This window comes from Ipomoea triloba, chromosome 9, assembly GCF_003576645.1.
Source record: "Ipomoea triloba cultivar NCNSP0323 chromosome 9, ASM357664v1".
Lineage (NCBI taxonomy): Eukaryota > Viridiplantae > Streptophyta > Magnoliopsida > Solanales > Convolvulaceae > Ipomoea > Ipomoea triloba.
Window position 1 is genome coordinate 31425680 of NC_044924.1, and position 19447 is coordinate 31445126.

The 19447-nt window shown below is 34.2% G+C and overlaps 2 protein-coding genes across 4 annotated transcripts in view; one reads left to right on the plus strand and one right to left on the minus strand.

The window, feature by feature from the left end:
* Nucleotides 1-19447, plus strand: part of LOC116031004 (putative pre-16S rRNA nuclease) — a 518904-nt gene that overhangs the window by 158058 nt on the left and 341399 nt on the right. The window lies entirely within an intron of this gene.
* Nucleotides 10928-18696, minus strand: LOC116030971 (ubiquitin carboxyl-terminal hydrolase 23-like). Of its 2 annotated transcripts, XM_031273379.1 has the most exons (12): nt 18266-18696; nt 17651-17765; nt 16755-16865; nt 16258-16430; nt 15578-15904; nt 14483-14608; nt 13055-13271; nt 12753-12979; nt 12569-12646; nt 11811-12468; nt 11610-11700; nt 10928-11320 (listed from the first exon to the last, which is right to left on the minus strand). In XM_031273379.1, the coding sequence occupies exons 1-12, from the start codon at nt 18557-18559 to the stop codon at nt 11176-11178; spliced, it is 2562 nt and encodes an 853-aa protein (XP_031129239.1). In that variant the 5' UTR covers nt 18560-18696; the 3' UTR covers nt 10928-11175. The 2 variants fall into 2 exon arrangements, with proteins under 2 accessions (XP_031129239.1, XP_031129238.1); XM_031273378.1 differs by having other exon boundaries at nt 12753-13271.

Below are 19447 nucleotides of genomic sequence, written 5' to 3' on the forward strand. Positions count from 1 at the left end.
TATTGAGTATAGTTACACATAGTGGTATTTGTGGTACAGACCATTGTCTTTCTTGACTTGTATTATTTTGCCTTCATATATTTGGTTTTGGTTGGCTTGTGTGACATTATTTTGCTTTAGACTTGTGAACCATTGTGGTTGCTTTAGGGAGTTTAGGCATGTGTACGTGTCATTGTGTTTACTATAGGTCTATGTCATTGTATTTACTTTAGGCCAGTGTGTCATTGTTTCGATCTACTCTATTGTTCTCCTTTGTTTGTGGGCATGTGTGCATCATTATATTACAGTATGCTTGGCCTTTGGATTGCTTCTGTCATTTGCCATACTCCTAGAACTGTCATTATGTTGTCGAAATTTTGTCAAAATCGGGGCACTCTTGGTTTATCTCGTTGTCAGCATGTGGCCTTGGGTTTATGGTGCTGGTTGAGGCTTGGGCAAGGCCCTTTCTTGTTAGACTAGGTTTATATGGTACTTTAAGGTTATGAGTTTAAGTGTTGGCAAAATTGTACCTTTCTCACTTAAACACTTGTCAATATTGGGTGGGCTTCTCTTCGCTTGAGGCCTACTCTCATTGACTTCAATTGTTATACAATGGACAATGGTCTACCTTGTAAGGTGGCATACTAACATAAAGTATATTTTTTAATATACTAAAAGTACATTTTTAATAAACTAAAAGTTCAATTTTTAAATTAAATGTATATTATTTGCATACTAAATGTTCATTATTTGATATACAAAATATCAAATAATGAATCTTCAGTACACAAATAATGTAAATTGAATATATTGTATTAAAAATGAACATTTATTCATGATTTACAATTCAGTGAGGACCATGATTCATAATATAATTTGTCCATTGACTTTGTATATATTAATTCTTGAATTAATAAATTGATGGTTAAAAAAAAAAGAGAATAGAACTATAAAAAGTCTACATATTATTATTAGATTTGCTTATCACCTAACGAACATAGGGCAGTTGAATAAATGAGAATGTTACCTTTTTGGATATAAAGAGCCATGAGATCACAGACAACATAAATTACAAGAGGTACACAGGAAACTTTGATTTATATATTACAATCAATTTTCATAGCAACTCTTCCACTTTTAATATTATATTTTAATTTAAAAGTATTACATTTGTTATAAAAAAATAACATTTTTGTCATAAGTATTAAACTTTTTTCCTAAGTAATAATTAAACAATTTATCTATAATTAGTATTACACTTTTTCATCATAAGTAACTATTCAACTAACCCTAAATATTACATTTTGATTTAAAAGAATTACATCTTTTTGTCAAAAATATTACAATGTTCATTATAAGTAATAAATAATTTATGTACAAAGTATTACATTTTTGTATTAATTTTCATCATAACTTATTAAACTTTTCTCCTAAGTAATAATTAAACAATTTATCTATAATTAGTATTACATTTTTTCATCATAAGTAACTATTCAACCCTAAATATTACATTTTGATTTAAAAGAATTACATCTTTTTGTCAAAAATATTACAATGTTCATTATAAGTAATAAATAATTTATTCTTAATTGGTACAAAGTATTACATTTTTGTATTAATTTTCACATTATTGATGGGGGATAGGTTAAGGCTCGGTACCCGGAGCTCGGAGTAGGAAGAAGGGACGACCAATACAGAGGGAGAGAAGGCTCGGAGGAAGATATGATGACGCGGCGAAGGTCGGTCGATCCAAACACACCTAAGATTAAGCGTTTATGCTTAATTTATTTAAGTGTTGGTAAAATTGTGCCTTTCTCACTTAAACGCTTGTCAATAATATTGCTCTTTGCTTGAGGCCCCACTCTCACTGACTTCAATCTTTATACCATATATGGAGAATGATCTCCTTGTAATAAGGTGACTTACTGATATGAGGTGCATTTTTAATATATTAAAAGTACATATTTAATAAACTAAAAGTTCATTTTTAAATTAAATGTACATTATTTGCATACTAAAGATTCATTATTTGATATACAAAGTATCAAATAATGAATCTTCAGTACACAAATAGTGTACATTGAGTATATTATATTAAGGGAAAATGGCATCTTTAGTCCCTGAGTTATAGGGGTAGTGTAGACTCAGTCCCTGAGTTATTGCCGTATGCGAGTTTAGTCCCTCAGTTATTCGCGAAGTGGCGAGTTTAGTCCCTGACCATTAAATTTGACGAAAAAATTAAAAAATATTCAAAATTTGTGGGATAAAATAGGAAATTCACATTTTATTATTCTTCTTATATCAAAATCACTTTTACAACATTATTTTTCACTTCTTAGCCTAATTATTTTCAAGATTTTTCATTTTTTTTTTGAAAACAAGATTTTTCATTTTTAAAAGCATTTCAATAATTTTCAAATGACTTTTTAGGAACCTAGCTCTCGTATAACACACTTAAGACTTAGCACAAACAAAGAAATGCATGATCATTGTATTTAGGTGTATGAAATACACTATCCTAACAAGTTTTTATTTTTTTACTAAGCAACAAATGTAATAAAATTAAAACTTTTGAGATTTTTTTACACACTATCCTATCTCAAAAGTTTTAATTTTATTACATTTGTTGCTTAGTAAAAAAATAAAAACTTGTTAGGATAGTGTGTTTCATACACCTAAATACAATGATCATGCATTTCTTTATTTGTGCTAAGTTTTAAGTGTGTTATACGAGAGTCAGGTTCCTAACAAGTCATTTGAAAGTTATTAAAATGCTTTTAAAATTGAAGAATCTTGAAAATAATTAGGCTAAGAAGTGAAAAATAATATTGTAAAAGTGGTTTTGATATAAGAAGAAGAATAAAATGTGAATTTCCTATTTTATCACTCAAATTTTGATTATTTTTTAATTTTTTCGTCAAATTTAATGGTCAGGGACTAAACTCGCCACTTCGCGAATAACTGAGGGACTAAACTCGCATACGGCCATAACTCAGGGACTGAGTCTACACTACCCCTATAACTCAGGGACTAAAGATGCCATTTTCCCTTATATTAAAAATAAACATCTATTCATGATTCATATTACAGTGAGGATCATGATTTATAATATAATTTGTCATTGATTTTGTACATATTAATTTTTAAATTAATAAATTGATTGTTTATAAAAAAAAAAGAAGAAGAGAGAATATAACTATAAAAAGTCTACATATTACTATTAGATTTGCTTATCACCTAACGAACATGGGGCAGTTGAATAAATAAGAATATTACCTTTTTGGATGTAAAGAGCCTTAAGATGAGACAACATAAATTTAAACTACAAGAAGTACGTGTCGGCCAAGTAATAGTACGTGTCGAAACCAGAGAGATTTAGGCGCGGCTGCGGCATGGATGCTGGAGAGATGGCGGCGCCACATATTTAAGGTTGAAAAGCACATGCATGCACAGGGTCGATCGGATGAAAATATTAAGATTTAGGATGTGTTTGGTTTGTACATGGGAATCGAAATTTAAATGGAATAAAATATTTAGTATTAATAATGAGTTTTGATGAAAGTATTTTGTATGTTTGATAAAATGGTAAAGTTAGAATGATTACTAAAATTGATGTTTGGTTGTATATCTTATAATGAGAATAAATATTTTTAAAAAAAATAAAAAATCAAAACAATTGATCTTAATATAATAACATCTAAAGTATACACATGAAAAAAAATTAAAACAAAAATATAAAATTAATAATCCAAACTTAAAATTAGATTATAAATAAAAAAAATAATATTCATTTTTAATTATGAAATAAGATCTTTATTGAAGACATAATCAACTTTTATAATTATGTTTTAAAAAATTGTTAATCAAACATTAACTATGATTTTGATTATCATTCCTAGTGTGTAAATCATGAAACGCACCCTTAACTTGCTTGAGATGGAAGAAACTACACAATAAGGCAGCCGCCGTTAACGTAAAAATTAATCACCTTCACATGCTAAATATTCATTCCCCTTTTTATTGAAGCATTTAATATTCAGTACTTTAATTTAAAAATAGTTTAGCATAAAAATGATTTTAAAAAAATACACTTTTTACGACAAAAATTCATTTAATGTGACACGTAAATTAGGATGATTAGATTATACGACAGGTCTACTAGTAGAATAACTTAGTCTTCGATCATATTTGAAAGCTTTTATGGCTTTGTGATTGCAAAATCTATCATTGAGACCAAACACCATCAATAAGACAAGACAATTTTATCGCGCTATAGATATCATATCAATCAATATGTAATGCACGCCATAAATGACTTGATCGTGCTATTTTTACACGCAGCCACGTTAGACCTGGCCTAAATCAATGTGATATAATTGACCTGAGTCACTATTATACATTTATACTACACCCAACTACATCATACCGATCAACGAGATTTTGACATTATGTTTCATGCTTTGTTGCTACAAAAAGCTAAGAGATCTCCACTAACTAACTATTGATGACTTAAATCTTCACTTGTACTCTTTTCGACCTAACATAACCTTTCGAGCCCATTTTGTACTTAAGAAATTAAACTCATATTTGAACTTATTGATATTAATATTAAACATATCACTTTACATTCTATCACATACCGTGCTTTATATATATATATACTCTATGTAAACACACATCAGATTGCAGCTCTACTAGCACTATCAAGGCACCTTAATAACTTGGGGATGTGATTGAGTAGAATGGACTCATCAATCCTTAACTTTTGCACCTTAATGATATCTAGTCATCAATTACAACACCGATACATAAGATAAGATTTTTACTCGTGTATAGTATTACTTTTTCTTCTTTTTATTTTCGTGTCTATAACTTTTTGTTTTTCTAATGCGTTGCACTGGTGTAGTCTATAGTATGCGAGATACAACTAATCAAGCTGAACCTCAGTTAGTCTCCGATCCGCTCATTTGAAACAATTCTCTACTTCTCTTAAGATATTGTTGCATGCATATGCTTAATTTTAATTAAGCATCCAAACTCTTAAATGGCAAACCTCTTTTTACTATTTTTACTTGACTTTATAGTACGTATTTCTTTGCTAGTAACAAAAACTACGCAAATATAGAAGGGACTAAAATAGATAAGTGAATCTAACTTTTGACCTAAATAAGTACGACCTTATTACTTAATTCATGCATCATGTGCTATTATTTTTAGCTCTTAGCTTGGTTGATTTTTTTTCCTCAATGTGATTTTACCTAATTCAAGGCTATATTATTCAGCAATTGAAGAAATCAAATTTTTGTTCGCACAAGCAGCTCAGTTGTTACTTAGATAATAAATTACAAGTAAAGACTCAAGATTGAGACTTGACAGTTGTAGTGTAGGAGTTATACATCTAATGTTGTAAGCTTATTGTGAGCATCATGCAATGATCCTCACACTTAAGGTCGTTGAATCACTGTGATTTATCTTTTTCTTGTCTTGTGCGCTCTTAGGGCGAGAGATTTCAACCAATCAAATAAAAGAAATTTGGTAACGTAACGTTATCGTAACTAGTTTAATTAATTTCGTTTTCTGTTGACTTTCTGCTGCTTGTGCTGTGGATATATATACAACTGTACAACTGTCGATGTCAGCGAGCATTTCTGCCCACATTTCCCCATTTGGGGTTTTCCATATGAATTAGGCAATGGCATGAAGCATGCATAGGCTGCTAGCTAGTAACATGCATGCTCAGTATCCAAATTAAAGCTCGCTCGATGATTTTCAACAATTTCATTTTGAAACGTAAACAACTACATAATCAAGACTGCAGGGAATGTTTGAGAAGAACAACGAGATTTGAAAATTAAGGTTAGTAAGAAAAAAGAAGGACAATACACATGCAATTTAGTTTAGTTAAGCTGATATTTTCTCATAAAGTACATTTAACAATACAATATGTTTTGAATTTAGCATGGAGTACATGTAGTTGACGTATTTAAGCTAGACACTCTAAAAAAATAAGTCGTAGATGAATTAATACGTACACTGATTAATTCATTTACGACTTATTTTTTTTAGAGTGTCTAGCTTAAATACGTCAACTACACTTTTCTTAAACCATGCTAAATTTAAAACATATTGTACTTTTTTAGAGTGTCTAACTTAAATACGTCAACTACATAGTATATGAAATTATTCATGCATTTAGGTTAATTGAGTTAATGGTTTAATTAATGTTTGACATGATACATTTAAACTTGTTTAGAACCGAATAGGAACTAATTAAATAAAGATGTATTTAAAATGAATTGGCTAGTGTAATATTGAACTTAATTATATGGTCATTGGTCACTCTTAAAGTTAATAAAACTAGCTAGGGATGAAAATTTAATTATATATAATCATTTGGTGGATAAACACTTATATATGGTTTGCTGCAGGTGCTAAATCAAGTTTGGGTTTTAAATTTGTTCTTGCTATTTCATCTGATTTGATTCCACTTGTTTTATATTATTAATATAATGTAGAATTTTTCGTTGGTTGGCCAAAGGCTTGGGGGTTGAATCTAACATCCTTCAATTGAAATTTGTTGTTTATTGCCACGGAAATATAAGAAAATAAAATTATGTTTTTACTAGTAGCTATAATTTTTGGCATAATGGTAAGGATCGGACTTAATATTGACCATTCATATTAGAGCAGGTTATAGTAGCCGCGCCAATGTTGTGATGGAATTGTTAGACGGATGATTGAATATAATATACTATACAAGTATAAAGAAGTAATATTGTACTCGTGTCTTTACTGTTAAAATTTTGGTAAAGTCCATGTGAAGCGGTTAGTTTTGTCTTGTTAAGTTATAGCTTATATAATAATAATATAATAAGCAAAGCAGGAAAGGATATATATGATATTATACCCTAAGGTGATTCATACATAGCTATATAAAGAAACGAAGGTGCAGCATAGAATTACAGATAATGATCAATTGTTAGTTAAACATTGACAAATGACAAACCATAAACACATGCTGATGAGAACAATAAATTTGAGGAGAATAATAATTTTGGAAGAATAAATTATTATTAAATAACCTAAAATTATACAATATACATGAAGGTTGGATACAAAGAGTCCTAGTCAAAATAAAAATAATATATTATAATATTCCTAATAATATAGGGAGAAGAAAAAATAAATTCTAGTGTGCCTAGAATACACACTCCTAATAATATAATGCTTAGATATGATGTTTGCATGCATGCATGGTTTGCCTATAAATACCCTCTTCTCTTCATCAACTTCTCACTGCACCACTGCTCTCTCTCTCTCCAATACATACAATCCATCATCATATAGTGATATACATACAAACATGGCTGTGTGCAAACATTGTTTCTCACTTGTCTTCATGACCTTTTTGTACGTAACATGTACACTAGCAGCCAATGCTAACTACAACGTTGAAAGCTATGGAGCAAAACCCGATGGTAAGACTGACTCCACCAAGGCTTTTATGGCCGCATGGACGGCGGCCTGTGCCTCCACTTCCCCGGCCACCATTAACGTCCCAGCTGGAAGGTTCCTGCTTGGCAGTGCCACCACATTTGGGGGCCAAACATGCAAGAGCAAGGCCATAAGGTTTGAAATAGATGGAACAATTGTGGCCCCATCTGACTATAATGTGATTGGAAAGGCTGATAATTGGATCAAATTTGTAAGGGTGAGCGGAGTTTCCATTGTGGGCGGAACCCTAGACGCCAAGGGTGCTGCTCTTTGGTCCTGCAAAAGCTCCGCCAAGAGTTGCCCTGATGGAGCTGGGGTACGTACACAATATTCAACCATATATATATATGTAATGATTTATACTACTAGGATAGCTATTTTAGGTTTGGTTTTTTTCTAACTTTTGGTAAATATTTATGTACAGACACTGGCGTTTTACAACTCAAACAACGTTGTTATCGACGGACTAAGCTCACAAAACAGTCAGAAGTTTCACATTCGCATCGAAAGCTGCCATAACGCCAAGTTACAAGGAGTGAAGGTGTCGGCTGCCGGAAACAGCCCCAACACCGACGGAATCCACGTGCAGTCGTCGACAGGTGTAACAATCTTGAATTCTCACATCGGCACCGGTGATGACTGTATCTCCATCGGTCCCGGGAACTCCAACTTGTGGATTGAAAACATCGCGTGCGGCCCCGGCCACGGTATCAGGTCCGTCAAATTAAAAACAAACAATTTAATTTGATTCCATTGCGGCCTTTACTTTACAAATGAATATATAATCTTAATTGAGGAATCTTTGTTATATATGTTTGTGTGCAGCATTGGGAGTTTAGGTTGGAAAGAGCAGGAGGCTGGAGTACAAAATGTGACGGTTAAAACCGTTACTTTTAGCGGCACTCAAAATGGGTTGAGGATCAAAACGTGGGCAAGGCCAAGCAATGGATTCGTGAAAAATGTTGTTTTCCAACACGCAGTCATGTCTAACGTTAAACACCCCATCATCATCGACCAAAATTACTGTCCTAACAACCAAAACTGTCCCCATCAGGTCAATCATAGTTAACAACTTTGCTGATTATATATGATTCCGAATTCCATCCGATATGATATGATGCTAATTAAACATGTTTTATGATTAATTAATTATGACAGGGCTCGGGCGTGAAGATAAGCAACATAAAGTATAAAGACATACATGGTACATCAGCGACGCAAGTGGCGATGACATTCGAGTGCAGCAAGACACAACCGTGCCGTGGCATAACGTTGGACGATGTAAACTTGACGTACAAAAATCACCCGGCTCAAGCCTCCTGTTCTAATGCCGGAGGGACATCTTCCGGTTCAGTTACGCCGGCGAGCTGCCTCTAAGCGCTTCAAAATATACACGCAATGCTTTCATTAATTTTCAGATGATTGAATTGAAGTAATTAATATAATTTGTCACTTATAGTTGAAGCTGTTGGCGTCCGTGTTAGCCTCATTTGGCCTTACTACTATACGTACAAAAATGTATACCATACTCACAATAATACTATATATACATTTGCCTTTTCGAATAATATAATTGTTAAATTTGGAATCAATACTTTTTATTTGCCTTTCATATCACATTACAATATATGCGCATTTCATAGTACTGTTAGGACTCTACCGTCCTAATATAATCCTAGTGCATCTCTGTTAATTATTATCTTCTGTATATATTGTTGTGATGTACTTTATGAGTTTACCCCTAGGGTGCATTTGGTTCGCACATGGGAATCAGAATCGGAATGGATATCAAATATTTGGTAATGGTAGTGGGTTTTGGTGAAATTATTTAGCATGTTTAATTTGGTAGTTGGGTGGAATGGGAATGATTATTAATAGTTGGAGAAGAAATGAAGAAGGGAGATGAAACCCTTATTTAATAAGGGTATGGGTTTTCTCATTAATGTGGTATTCCAAACCCATAGTAGCATTCACAAAACCTATCAACCAAACACAAGCAATTACTTTCATACCCATTTCTTATGCCTAAACCCACCAACCAAACACACCCTTAAATCATCCAGACAAATAAATAGTTCAAACGTACATAGACAAAATTTTGGGTATGTTTGGTTCGCACATGAGAATCGGAATCGGAATAGGTATCAAATATTTAGTAAGGGTATTAGGTTTTGGTGAAAGTATTTTACATGTTTGGTACTAGGGTGGAATGAGAATGATTATTAATAGTTGGGAAAGCGGAGGACGAAGGAAAATAAAACTCTTATTTTATTAAGGAATTAGTTTTGCAATTAATGGAGTAATCAAAACCCTCTAAAAACCTGTCAACCAAAACAATAACAATAACTTTGATACTCATTCCTGATAGCTAAACATGTCAACCAAACACACCCTTAATTTTCATCAATGTTAATTATTGTCACATACGTGAGTCCTCATCCTCTTCTTCAACTTGTGTTTGACGTATAATAAATTTTAAATAATAATAAATGTGTAACTTATTTTATGTGAAATTCATTTCAATTTGGGGCTAGATCGAGAATCAAAAAGTCCATTTCTATTAATTAGATGCGTCAGAAACCTAAACAACACTAATATAGAGAGTTGGAAAATTTATATTTTAGTATGATTGTCTTCCTTATTGCTTGTAATTGAAATGAAAAATTGATATTTTATCTATTCATCTCCTATTTTTGCAATTCATTATCCTTTTAATCGATCATGCAGCTGGCTATTGTACTTCCCCTATTTTCGTAGTCAATTTCCTTTTCCTTTTTTTTTTTTTTCCTTCATTATATTATATATACAAGTATACAACCTCATACTTATACATATGATATAATAACTTGCCCATATGTGTACTCGATTGCAAGAATTGTGAGTACAATAATGGTAGTTCATGTATCAAGTAATAGAGTATGTACTAAACTACAAAACATAGTGCCACTATAATCGTGAGACTAAATGTGTAAAAAACTCTTGAAACAAATTAGTAACTATATTATGTTATGAATTTTTGTATCTTGGTGTTTTGCAATTCTGTATCTATAGACACAAATTTTGTACCTAAATCAAATTTGAAAAATAAGTAATTATATAACATGTGTATGTGTCTTTTGTTATAATTTTTTTGTATTTTCTGTAATAAAATTATGTACTTTTTCGAGTATAAATTCTATACATAGTTGTTTTGATCCAAAGTCCACAATGCTATGTAAACCCTAGTCCATGCTATAAATTGCCGTGCCAATGTGGGAATTCAAGATTGTTACACCTATCGACGACTGCACATGCATTCCGTCGGTGTTGGGGCTGTTTCCGGGAGCCGACATCTCCACTCCTTGTAACTTTTTAAATTTAATTGTTGAATTGCATTAATTCAATAAGTTTCACACTGCTTTATTGTCACAGGAGGAAAAAAAAAACTCGGATATGTGAAGAAAAGGATGGGGAGGGAAAAAAAAAAAAAAACGGTTTCACTAAACAGCGACAAAAATTAGCCCAAAAGATGAACCTGCAAAATGGGCTATAATCTTTGGCAGATTTCTCAGACAAGATGCTCATATATGTTTCCAACTCTACACACTGATGAATGTTTGGTAACTCCCCAACATACAAAACTGGGGTGGACACCTTTAGATTCTTAAGCCTCCACAATATGTTGCCTCCATGAATAATGTCTACACACACTTTTAAACTCACTCATATTCTAATCGGTTGATTGGCCAGCTTTGCTCTCTTCAGCTTTGCCTTTTTGCTTGCAATTTCTTGGAATGGATTTGGGCCATCAAAGTTGAGTTTGGAACTCCTTACCTTCTTCCTCTTACCCTGATCATAATGCTCATCCCTGCACAGAAATGGTATTAACAGATTAAATTACAAGATATATATAGGACCTATAAATATAAAAAATTGTCTAAGCCATCACACAATTGCTCCAAAGAAAAATGTTTTCACGGAGGGATTTCTTTCAGGGCAGGACCCATGACCCAACAGATTAACTTAATAGATATAATCTGTTTGGATGGTTCCTACTCAAGCTAATAATATCACAAGAATTAAGAGTTAAGACTTGTGAATATGATGGTCTTGAATAGTCATAGAATGTTTGTTTATATGGCAAGAATGGAACTCACCATTCATCCCCAATGTAGCCAATTTTGACACACTCATTTCCTGGTTCAGTAACGTCCAAAGGAGAAATTTGTTTGCCATCCCAACGTACGACTTCATAAGATACAAAACAAGTCAGTCCTATAGCTATGGTTAAATCAATTTTTGTACAGCTTCAACAAAGGTAATGGAGGTGGAGTAAGTGCTTGAAAGTAATAACTGACCTGTTGTCTCCTCTAATCCTCTGGTGAGCATGTTCATCAGACCACTCTGCTTTAGATCTTTGAGACCAATAGTTTCTCCAACATCAAATTTATTCCCTAATGAGGTGGAGCTACTAATTTTTACAAGCTGCTTATCACTCATCAGTACAGTTTCAACATTCCCTGCTCTCTCTTTAGGTACTTCATTAACCATTCTACCTTGCAAGTCTCCAGTATCCAGTTGACCTTTTACACCTGAATTGTAGACCTCTACATCAGAGACACACGTCAATATCTTCTTATGGAGCGAAACTCTGGTAGTCAAAACCTTTGCTTGCTCAGAAGTAGGACCAAGGCTGCTTGGTAGTGCATGTTCCCCATTCAAGTACTCCAAACTCCTATTATTGATATGTGAAATGCAATGTTTTCTAAGTTTTTGTTTTCTCTTCCTTCTCACATATAATGCAGTACCAAAGATGAGGGAACTAAGATGCATGCTGGTGATATGTGACTTGAAAGGCTTCTTTCTAACTTTCATGTTGGTCTTCCCATTGGCTTTCAGTGGTATGGTCTTGCTTGTCCTCAAAGGGTCTGATAGTGTAACTAATATATCAGATCCAATCTCACTTGTAACATAACCATTTGTCTCATTGCCATTTCCCTTGGAGAAAACGTGAATCTGAAACACAGTTCCACAACAAACAGATAAGGAAAACATTTTCTATATTTGTTTTAACATTTAGAATTAAGCAAATGCACATTCAAATACCATGGCATACCTGAGTATCGTCACCGCATTCCTGATTGGACTTTAATTGGCCTGCCTCTTTCAGTTTTTGCTCACTAAGTTCCAATACCTAATCATGATATTGAATATCTCAGATATGTGAAAAAAGAAAATAAAAATTTTGAAACTCATCAAAGAAGAATTGAACATGGATGATGGATGAAAGGGAAGCTAACCTTTCCAGAAACACTTTTTCCCTTGCTACACCTAGCTAAAGATTTTTTAAGTATACTGTCATCGTCTGGTTTGTGACTGGAGTTGTCACTTGAATCCTTTTCATTGATTACATCCTCATTGCAGCTTAACGGCAGTACAATAGAGCCACTTGAATCTTTATCCACGGTACTATTCGACTTAGAAAGTACAGCAGAGATTGGGGCATTTACATCTTTCGTCCTAACATCTGTATCACAACCAATAGGCCTCGTCATTGCAGTTGGGACTCTGAAAATATTATGAGTTCCATCTGAGACATTACCCAAAGTAGCAGTTAGAGGCGAACATATTCCAGCAGTTATTGAAGCTTCCTTTGTTGAACCACATTTATGCTCTTTAATTCCTACACCATTTATTAAATTGCTGTCTTTATGTGCAACATCAACACGCCTCTTAGGCAAAGTACTTTTCCTATCTCGAACATAGAAAAGCATGTACGCCTTTTGCTCCAACACCTTTCTCTCGTTCACCTGGAAGACCTATTCATTGCATAGAAGATGCATGTTCTTGGAATCATAATCTCTTAATTGAAGCATGCAAGTACTATCTATAGACTCTAAACTTCTCTTTTCAAGTGCAATGACATGTTATGTCTATCCAAGAAGGTAAAGAGATAATCATCAGAACCAAATCAATTACAGTCTAGTTGCTAAAAAGTCTCTGAAGAGAGTGGTAGTGTATAACACCAACAACATGGAATATAAAAATGATATATATTTACTCAAATAATCAGATCAGAGATAACAAAATAGCTTATGAAACACAGGCCATAGTTCTAAAAACTGAAGTTAAAAATTAAATGAAGAAGCCACATCATGTCAAAGTGTCAAACCATGTAAGAAATGAATAAAAATCCCGTCATAAATTGCAGGAACATGATGCAGGCTGTGGACATGTATATGATGCAGGAAGGCAACAAATATTTTTATCAATTATTTATTAGATGTTTTAGTTATATTCAAATTGATTAATAGTTAGTTGTCTTAGTCCGTTAGGTGTTCCAAATATCTGATTCAATTAGAAGTCTTTGTATTAACTAGTTATCTAGTCTTGAAGTGATTATTAGTTATTGGAGTCTTGTATTTTCCCTATAATAAAAAGGGAGAATTTACTGGATTAATGGCAAGAAGAATTTTAAATCCCAAAAGGGGACTAAGGGAGTTTTAGGTCTCAAGCAAACCCAGCTTATAAAGAATAGGCAAGAATACAGGAACCAGTTCTTCATTCTTCTGTCCGTGAAGTAGACCCTAACAGTACGCCAGTATATGGACTAGGCAGCCTAACTCATTTATACAGAACAGGCAAGAATACAGGAACAAAGTTGTAAATTGATGTGAGATCATGTTGATCTTCACTGTTCTCGACAAGTCAACGTTCACATCAAGAAACTGATGGTCTAAATGTGATACTTGGAGATAAATTTTATATTGTTCACACTACTTGAAATGCCACTTACATCCTTAGCATGAAACATTCACAAAAACTGAAGCCATCCTACTAGAAAACCCACATACGCAGTTGCAGGTAGCAAACACAGGACAGTTTAAAGAGAAAGAAGCTACTCATCATACAAGTTTCTGAAACAGAGGCACCAAAACTATCACAAGTATACTATATGACAGAAGTAGTATACTTAATTCAAGTCAAATACCATCAAAGAGGAAAGAGAAAGCTAAAGTTGTTGCTATACCTGATTATCATCAAGGGAATACCACATCCCACTAGAAGTGCGAACAAAGCAGTAATAGTGGCCAGAATGGGTGGACCAGCCAGCATGAACTAGTACAGCATAAAGTGTATATTTCAAATCACTAGTCTGCAATATTTGCAAATGTAAACATTAATGAAAGCACATAATGTGAATTTGAGGTGCTAAGGGAATTGGTCTAGAAGGAGAGGACTATGCAAACAATTATGCCAAAATGGGTGAGGCAAGAGAGAGAATAATAAAGAATAAAACGTATTTAAAAATAAATAAATAAATATTATATATATATATATATATATTTGTATGTATGCTTAGGAAATACAAAAATTGTCATTACCCATTTGCCAAATCGATTCGGGGTCTAATTGAAACCAATGTCATACAGCCATGATCTAATTGAAATTGGGATTACTTAGGGGAGCTTGGAAATGGACAAAGCAAGGTGTATGTCCAGGTGGAGCAGGTAGAAGTCATAAGGATAGAGTGGGGCAAATCACAAAATGTGAGGTGGATGCAGGGTTGGTGTTTACATGGTAGGCATGGGGTGGGGATTAAACAGGGGGATTTAAAGGGGTTCAGGTAACAGGTAAGGGTAAGGTGCTAGATGATTGAAAGGCATTAAACAATGAAATTATAAATAAATAAATAAATAATAAAACATAGAAACTTTTTTTAATGGTTAGAAACAGTACATGAGAAACACCTGGCTTGTTTCATAGAATATGATAAAACATGTATGTTTGGACAAAAAACTAGATTTTAAATTGAGAAGAGATTAACATCTATCACACTTTAATAAACAAAAATAGTATTAATGAATATATATTGACACTGTGACAGTCAAAATTGTCTAATATGGCAGTAAAAATAAAATTATATTTTGTTTTAGCTGTAGAAATAATTAAAAAATTATCAAACTAGCTCTATTTTTAGCTAGGTGAGATGAAAACATGCAAAATAAGGAATGCAGTTTGACAAGAACAAAACATGCAAACATGTTATTTTAAAATGTAGTTTTATATGCCAGAACAATTTTGGATTTAAGACTGCGACAATAACAAAGATAGTCATACTTACATGGGGGCTACTCATAAAACGGTTTAAATCCAAAACAGGACCATAGTGAATCTTCTTATCAATTTTCTTCCCAGGTAAGTGTGAACCAAACCGCTTCAAGTGAATGGTAAGGACATGAGGGGCCTTGTCAACAGAGAGCTGCTTACGAGCCCTGACTTTTTGTTTACATTGTTGACAGCTATACTGCTTTTCACCTCCATCCAACAACTCTGGGGCAGTGAAGTGTTCCAGTGCCTTGTATAAAGAATCTGCCTTGATTATTTCTAAACTTAGATCTAAGAAGGGATCATACTTGTCAGAGCAGTAGGAACACTGCATGCACTTCACCTGCAAACGGTTATTAGTAGATTGAAATTTTTAGTTGACAAAATGCAACAAGCACAGCTTTCTGACAAGCAGATTCAATAAAATATCATGCAGAGAGACTATTTCTGAATAGTTCCAAATTAGTAAGACCACTAATAAACTCAAACAAGGGAATCTCTCTAGTGATGGATTCATGGCCTCACCTGTTGACCATATAGCTAAGATTAAGACAAACTTCTCTTGGAATTTGGAAAGCTAAAGGAACAGTTATTCTGGCTAAATCTAAACCATGTGGTTAACAGTTGAGGCAGTGAACCTCAGTCACTTAAAAATTCCTCAAATAAGAGAGATAACAGCAACCAAGAACAATTTACCCGACTGCGAAGGCGGCCACCAAACATTCTATGGACCAAGCTTTTCTCATAAGCACCAGGAGACTCACTGGGAACTCCTGAAGGTAAGCAGCATTTATGCATTGATTCTAGCAAATTCACCATATACTCATGTGCATCTTCCTGTCTAGCATTGCGAAAATTCCGAGATATGCCTATGTATAGTCAAGGCTAACTCCAAACATTCAAAGCTACTGGCCACAAGTACCAAAAGTAATTCTTTAAACTTGTGGCCATTTGTAGTCAACAAATTAGTAGATATCCAGCACCCTTGAATTCAATTGCTCAATAATCATATCAAGCTTAACTCATTGTGCAACTTTAACAAGTGACATTCAAACCAAAATAAAAAGAAAACAGAAAAACACAGAAACCCACAAATCAAATGCAAACACCCAACAAAAACCCAACAAAAACCCTCACAAACTTAAGTAGCAAAAATCAAGAAGTTCATGCATCATAAGCCGTTAAGAGGATACAGCGCAAGTTGGAAACAAGATCTTTTGGCGCAAGAATTCTCCCTGTTGCCTGAAGAGCACGACTCACATGCCTCTGGATGGCACATAAAGCACAAAACCCAGCTTTACGACCTTCAAAAATCAAGCAGACATCTTTTTTAAGAAGGATGAGTATGCAAAGAGTAAGCAAGTTAAGGGTTAAAAACAACAAAATCTATTTATCAAAACCGAAAAAAGGAAGGTTAGAGACCAGCATCTATAAATCCATTGTGTTTTCACTCCAATGCTTTCTGCAGTTAATTATAATTCAGATCAACACTGCTAAAATCATAGAGTGCCCACTCAATGTTTATTATCATTAAAAAAAAAACAAGTATTCACAACTCTAAAGTGTGAGAATCAAAGATTAAAACAGAACACATTATTTAGATTCCATTATTTGGTTGCTATAACATGTGAGTATGTGTGTTTTAATGACTACAAAATACAGCAGTATATTAATTCAGCTGCCCTTAGAAATCTAGGATAATCTTGACATGTCATCAAATAGGCATAAGTATTTTCTTCAGGCTCAATTGTGAATAGTATCAAACCTTGCATGGAGGTGGATATACTATAATATATCCAACCTGCCAATTTGTATGAAAACCTAGCAACCAGTTCAGCCACTTGGCAACCAAGAACTGTAGAGCATTTAAGGCACATAGAAAACCGTTTTATGAAGCACCATTGCCTACATTCAAATTTTAGCATTTTAGCAATTGTAGGAAGGCTGGAGTAGCCATGGGGAAGTTAGGTGCAGCATGTTCCACAGATTAGGAGGAGGTCAGGCATTATTCCTACTTATGAAGCTCTCAATTTTGTTTTGGGTTGGGAAAAATGATGGAGATACGTGGGAAAGCGAAAGAAACACTCACAAGAATTTTGATGCTTCCCACTTTCCAAATATGCTGCTAGAGGTTCAGTGTATGTCAAACACTGTAAGACTGCATTGAGAAAGCAAGTATTTCCAAGATTTTCTAAGCCAGCGCCCTGAAACATGAATACAAATAGCAAAAGGATTCATTCAAATAATCTGTAAAATCTCTACAATCAGATCTTGAAAGGAAAAAGAACATAAGATTGTAGCTCAAAATGTTTTAAAAGATCCTCCATAAAGAAGTAAGTGGCAGAAATTTTGAAGACTAAAATCCTGTATTTTTGCTAGCCACTGAAAGAAATTCTCAATAGCAATGGTGGTGATTGCTTTAAAAAACAAATAACTAAAACTCAGCATAATAAAATTTATTCCGTAGTAGATAAAGTAAACAAATTCATTATTTAGAATGAAAGAAAAGAACTTGAAAGTATTGAGGGAACCAAAAGATAACAAGAAACAACCAAAATATACAAATAGCCAGAAATATGCGGAGTATCTAAATAAGTTTAAGAAGTATATGTATGTGTACATACTAATAAATTAAGGCTATGAAGCATAGTACAGTGAGAAAAGGCAAAAGCTAAGTATATCTTATTTTAGTGAAGTCACTAACAATTCTCATAATTTTCCTGAATGTGATGTTGAGGCTGAGCTCCGGATCAAAGTCTAGGCCATCGTTGGCGTTGCCCTTATTGGAGGGAGGGTTGGGCGGGGCAGGAGCTTTGCCGGGCACCGAAGCTGAATTGGAAGTGGAGTTGAGCGTCTCGAGGCGAAACCCTCCACTGCAATTCCCAAATCCATTGAATGATTTGCGGGCCAAATGGAAATCGATTCTCCGGTGAAATAACGAGGTTCCTGATATGTGTTCCGACTGACCCGCAGCTAGCGGGTCCAAACTCGACTCCATTGGGTCGGTTATAGAATTGAAGACGAAAGCCGGGAAGCCGGCGACTTGGGAAGTGGCGACGCAGACGCAGACGCAGACGCAGAGGCAGAGGCAGAGGCGCAGAGCGACAGAGAGAGCGATATAGCGGTGAAAGCTGGGCTGAAACTTTAGAATAATGGAATTTAAAATTAAATTAAAACAAAAAATTTGTTCTCAAAAAAAAAAAAAAAAATTACACACACACACAGGCCCAAACGACGTCGGCTTGGCGGCTGTCTAATATGGCTTGACATCAAACAACTACCGATCGTAAAAGCTCCAAGTTCCTCTGGGAATCCTTCCCCAACGTAAGTACATTGATGTTGAAATTGAATTGGTGATTTGGATAACGCTCCGATCCATCTCACTCCCAAAAAGCCGCATCTACCAAGCTAAGTTAACAACTTCGATTTCCAACCTAAAATGCATGCTGAGGTAATAATCTTCCACCTCATCAGTACAGTTATGCAAGCGGATCTTATGTTTAAGTCTATTAATTATATTCCATTTGTTTTTTTTTAAGTAAATAGATGTGCTGATTAGTATTGTTATGCATAATTTGTCGCTAGCGCCAGTGGGACGGACAATCTGCCTTCTCATCAAAATGGACCTTGGACGAGGTCGCAGTGGAATGACCCGATCAGACATTGCTGGTGAAAATTGGTATGGTTTCCTTCTCATCAAAATTTGCGACCGACCTTGCTTCCTTTTTCCATTTGGATAGATAATCGGCTAGGGTTTCTGTGCTCTATTGATCCAACTTGCACAAGTTGGCGAACTGCTTCTTCTTGGGGATACTACTTGCAAAATATGACCGAAATTGTCCCGAGAGGTCAGCAAAGGCCGTGATGGACCTCTCGGGCAAGGAGG

What these genes read in the sequence shown, in the direction of transcription:
- LOC116030971 (XM_031273378.1), bottom strand. Translation starts at nt 18,559, where the DNA reads ATGGAGTCGAGTTTGGACCCGCTAGCTGCGGGTCAGTCGGAACACATA. An exon ending in TGGGAAGCATCAAAATTCTT is followed by an intron (nt 16,866 to 17,650) that starts GTGAGTGTTTCT and finishes TGATTTTTGAAG; the next exon opens with GTCGTAAAGCTGGGTTTTGT. An exon ending in ATTCCCTTGATGATAATCAG is followed by an intron (nt 13,272 to 14,482) that starts GTATAGCAACAA and finishes TGCAATGAATAG; the next exon opens with GTCTTCCAGGTGAACGAGAG.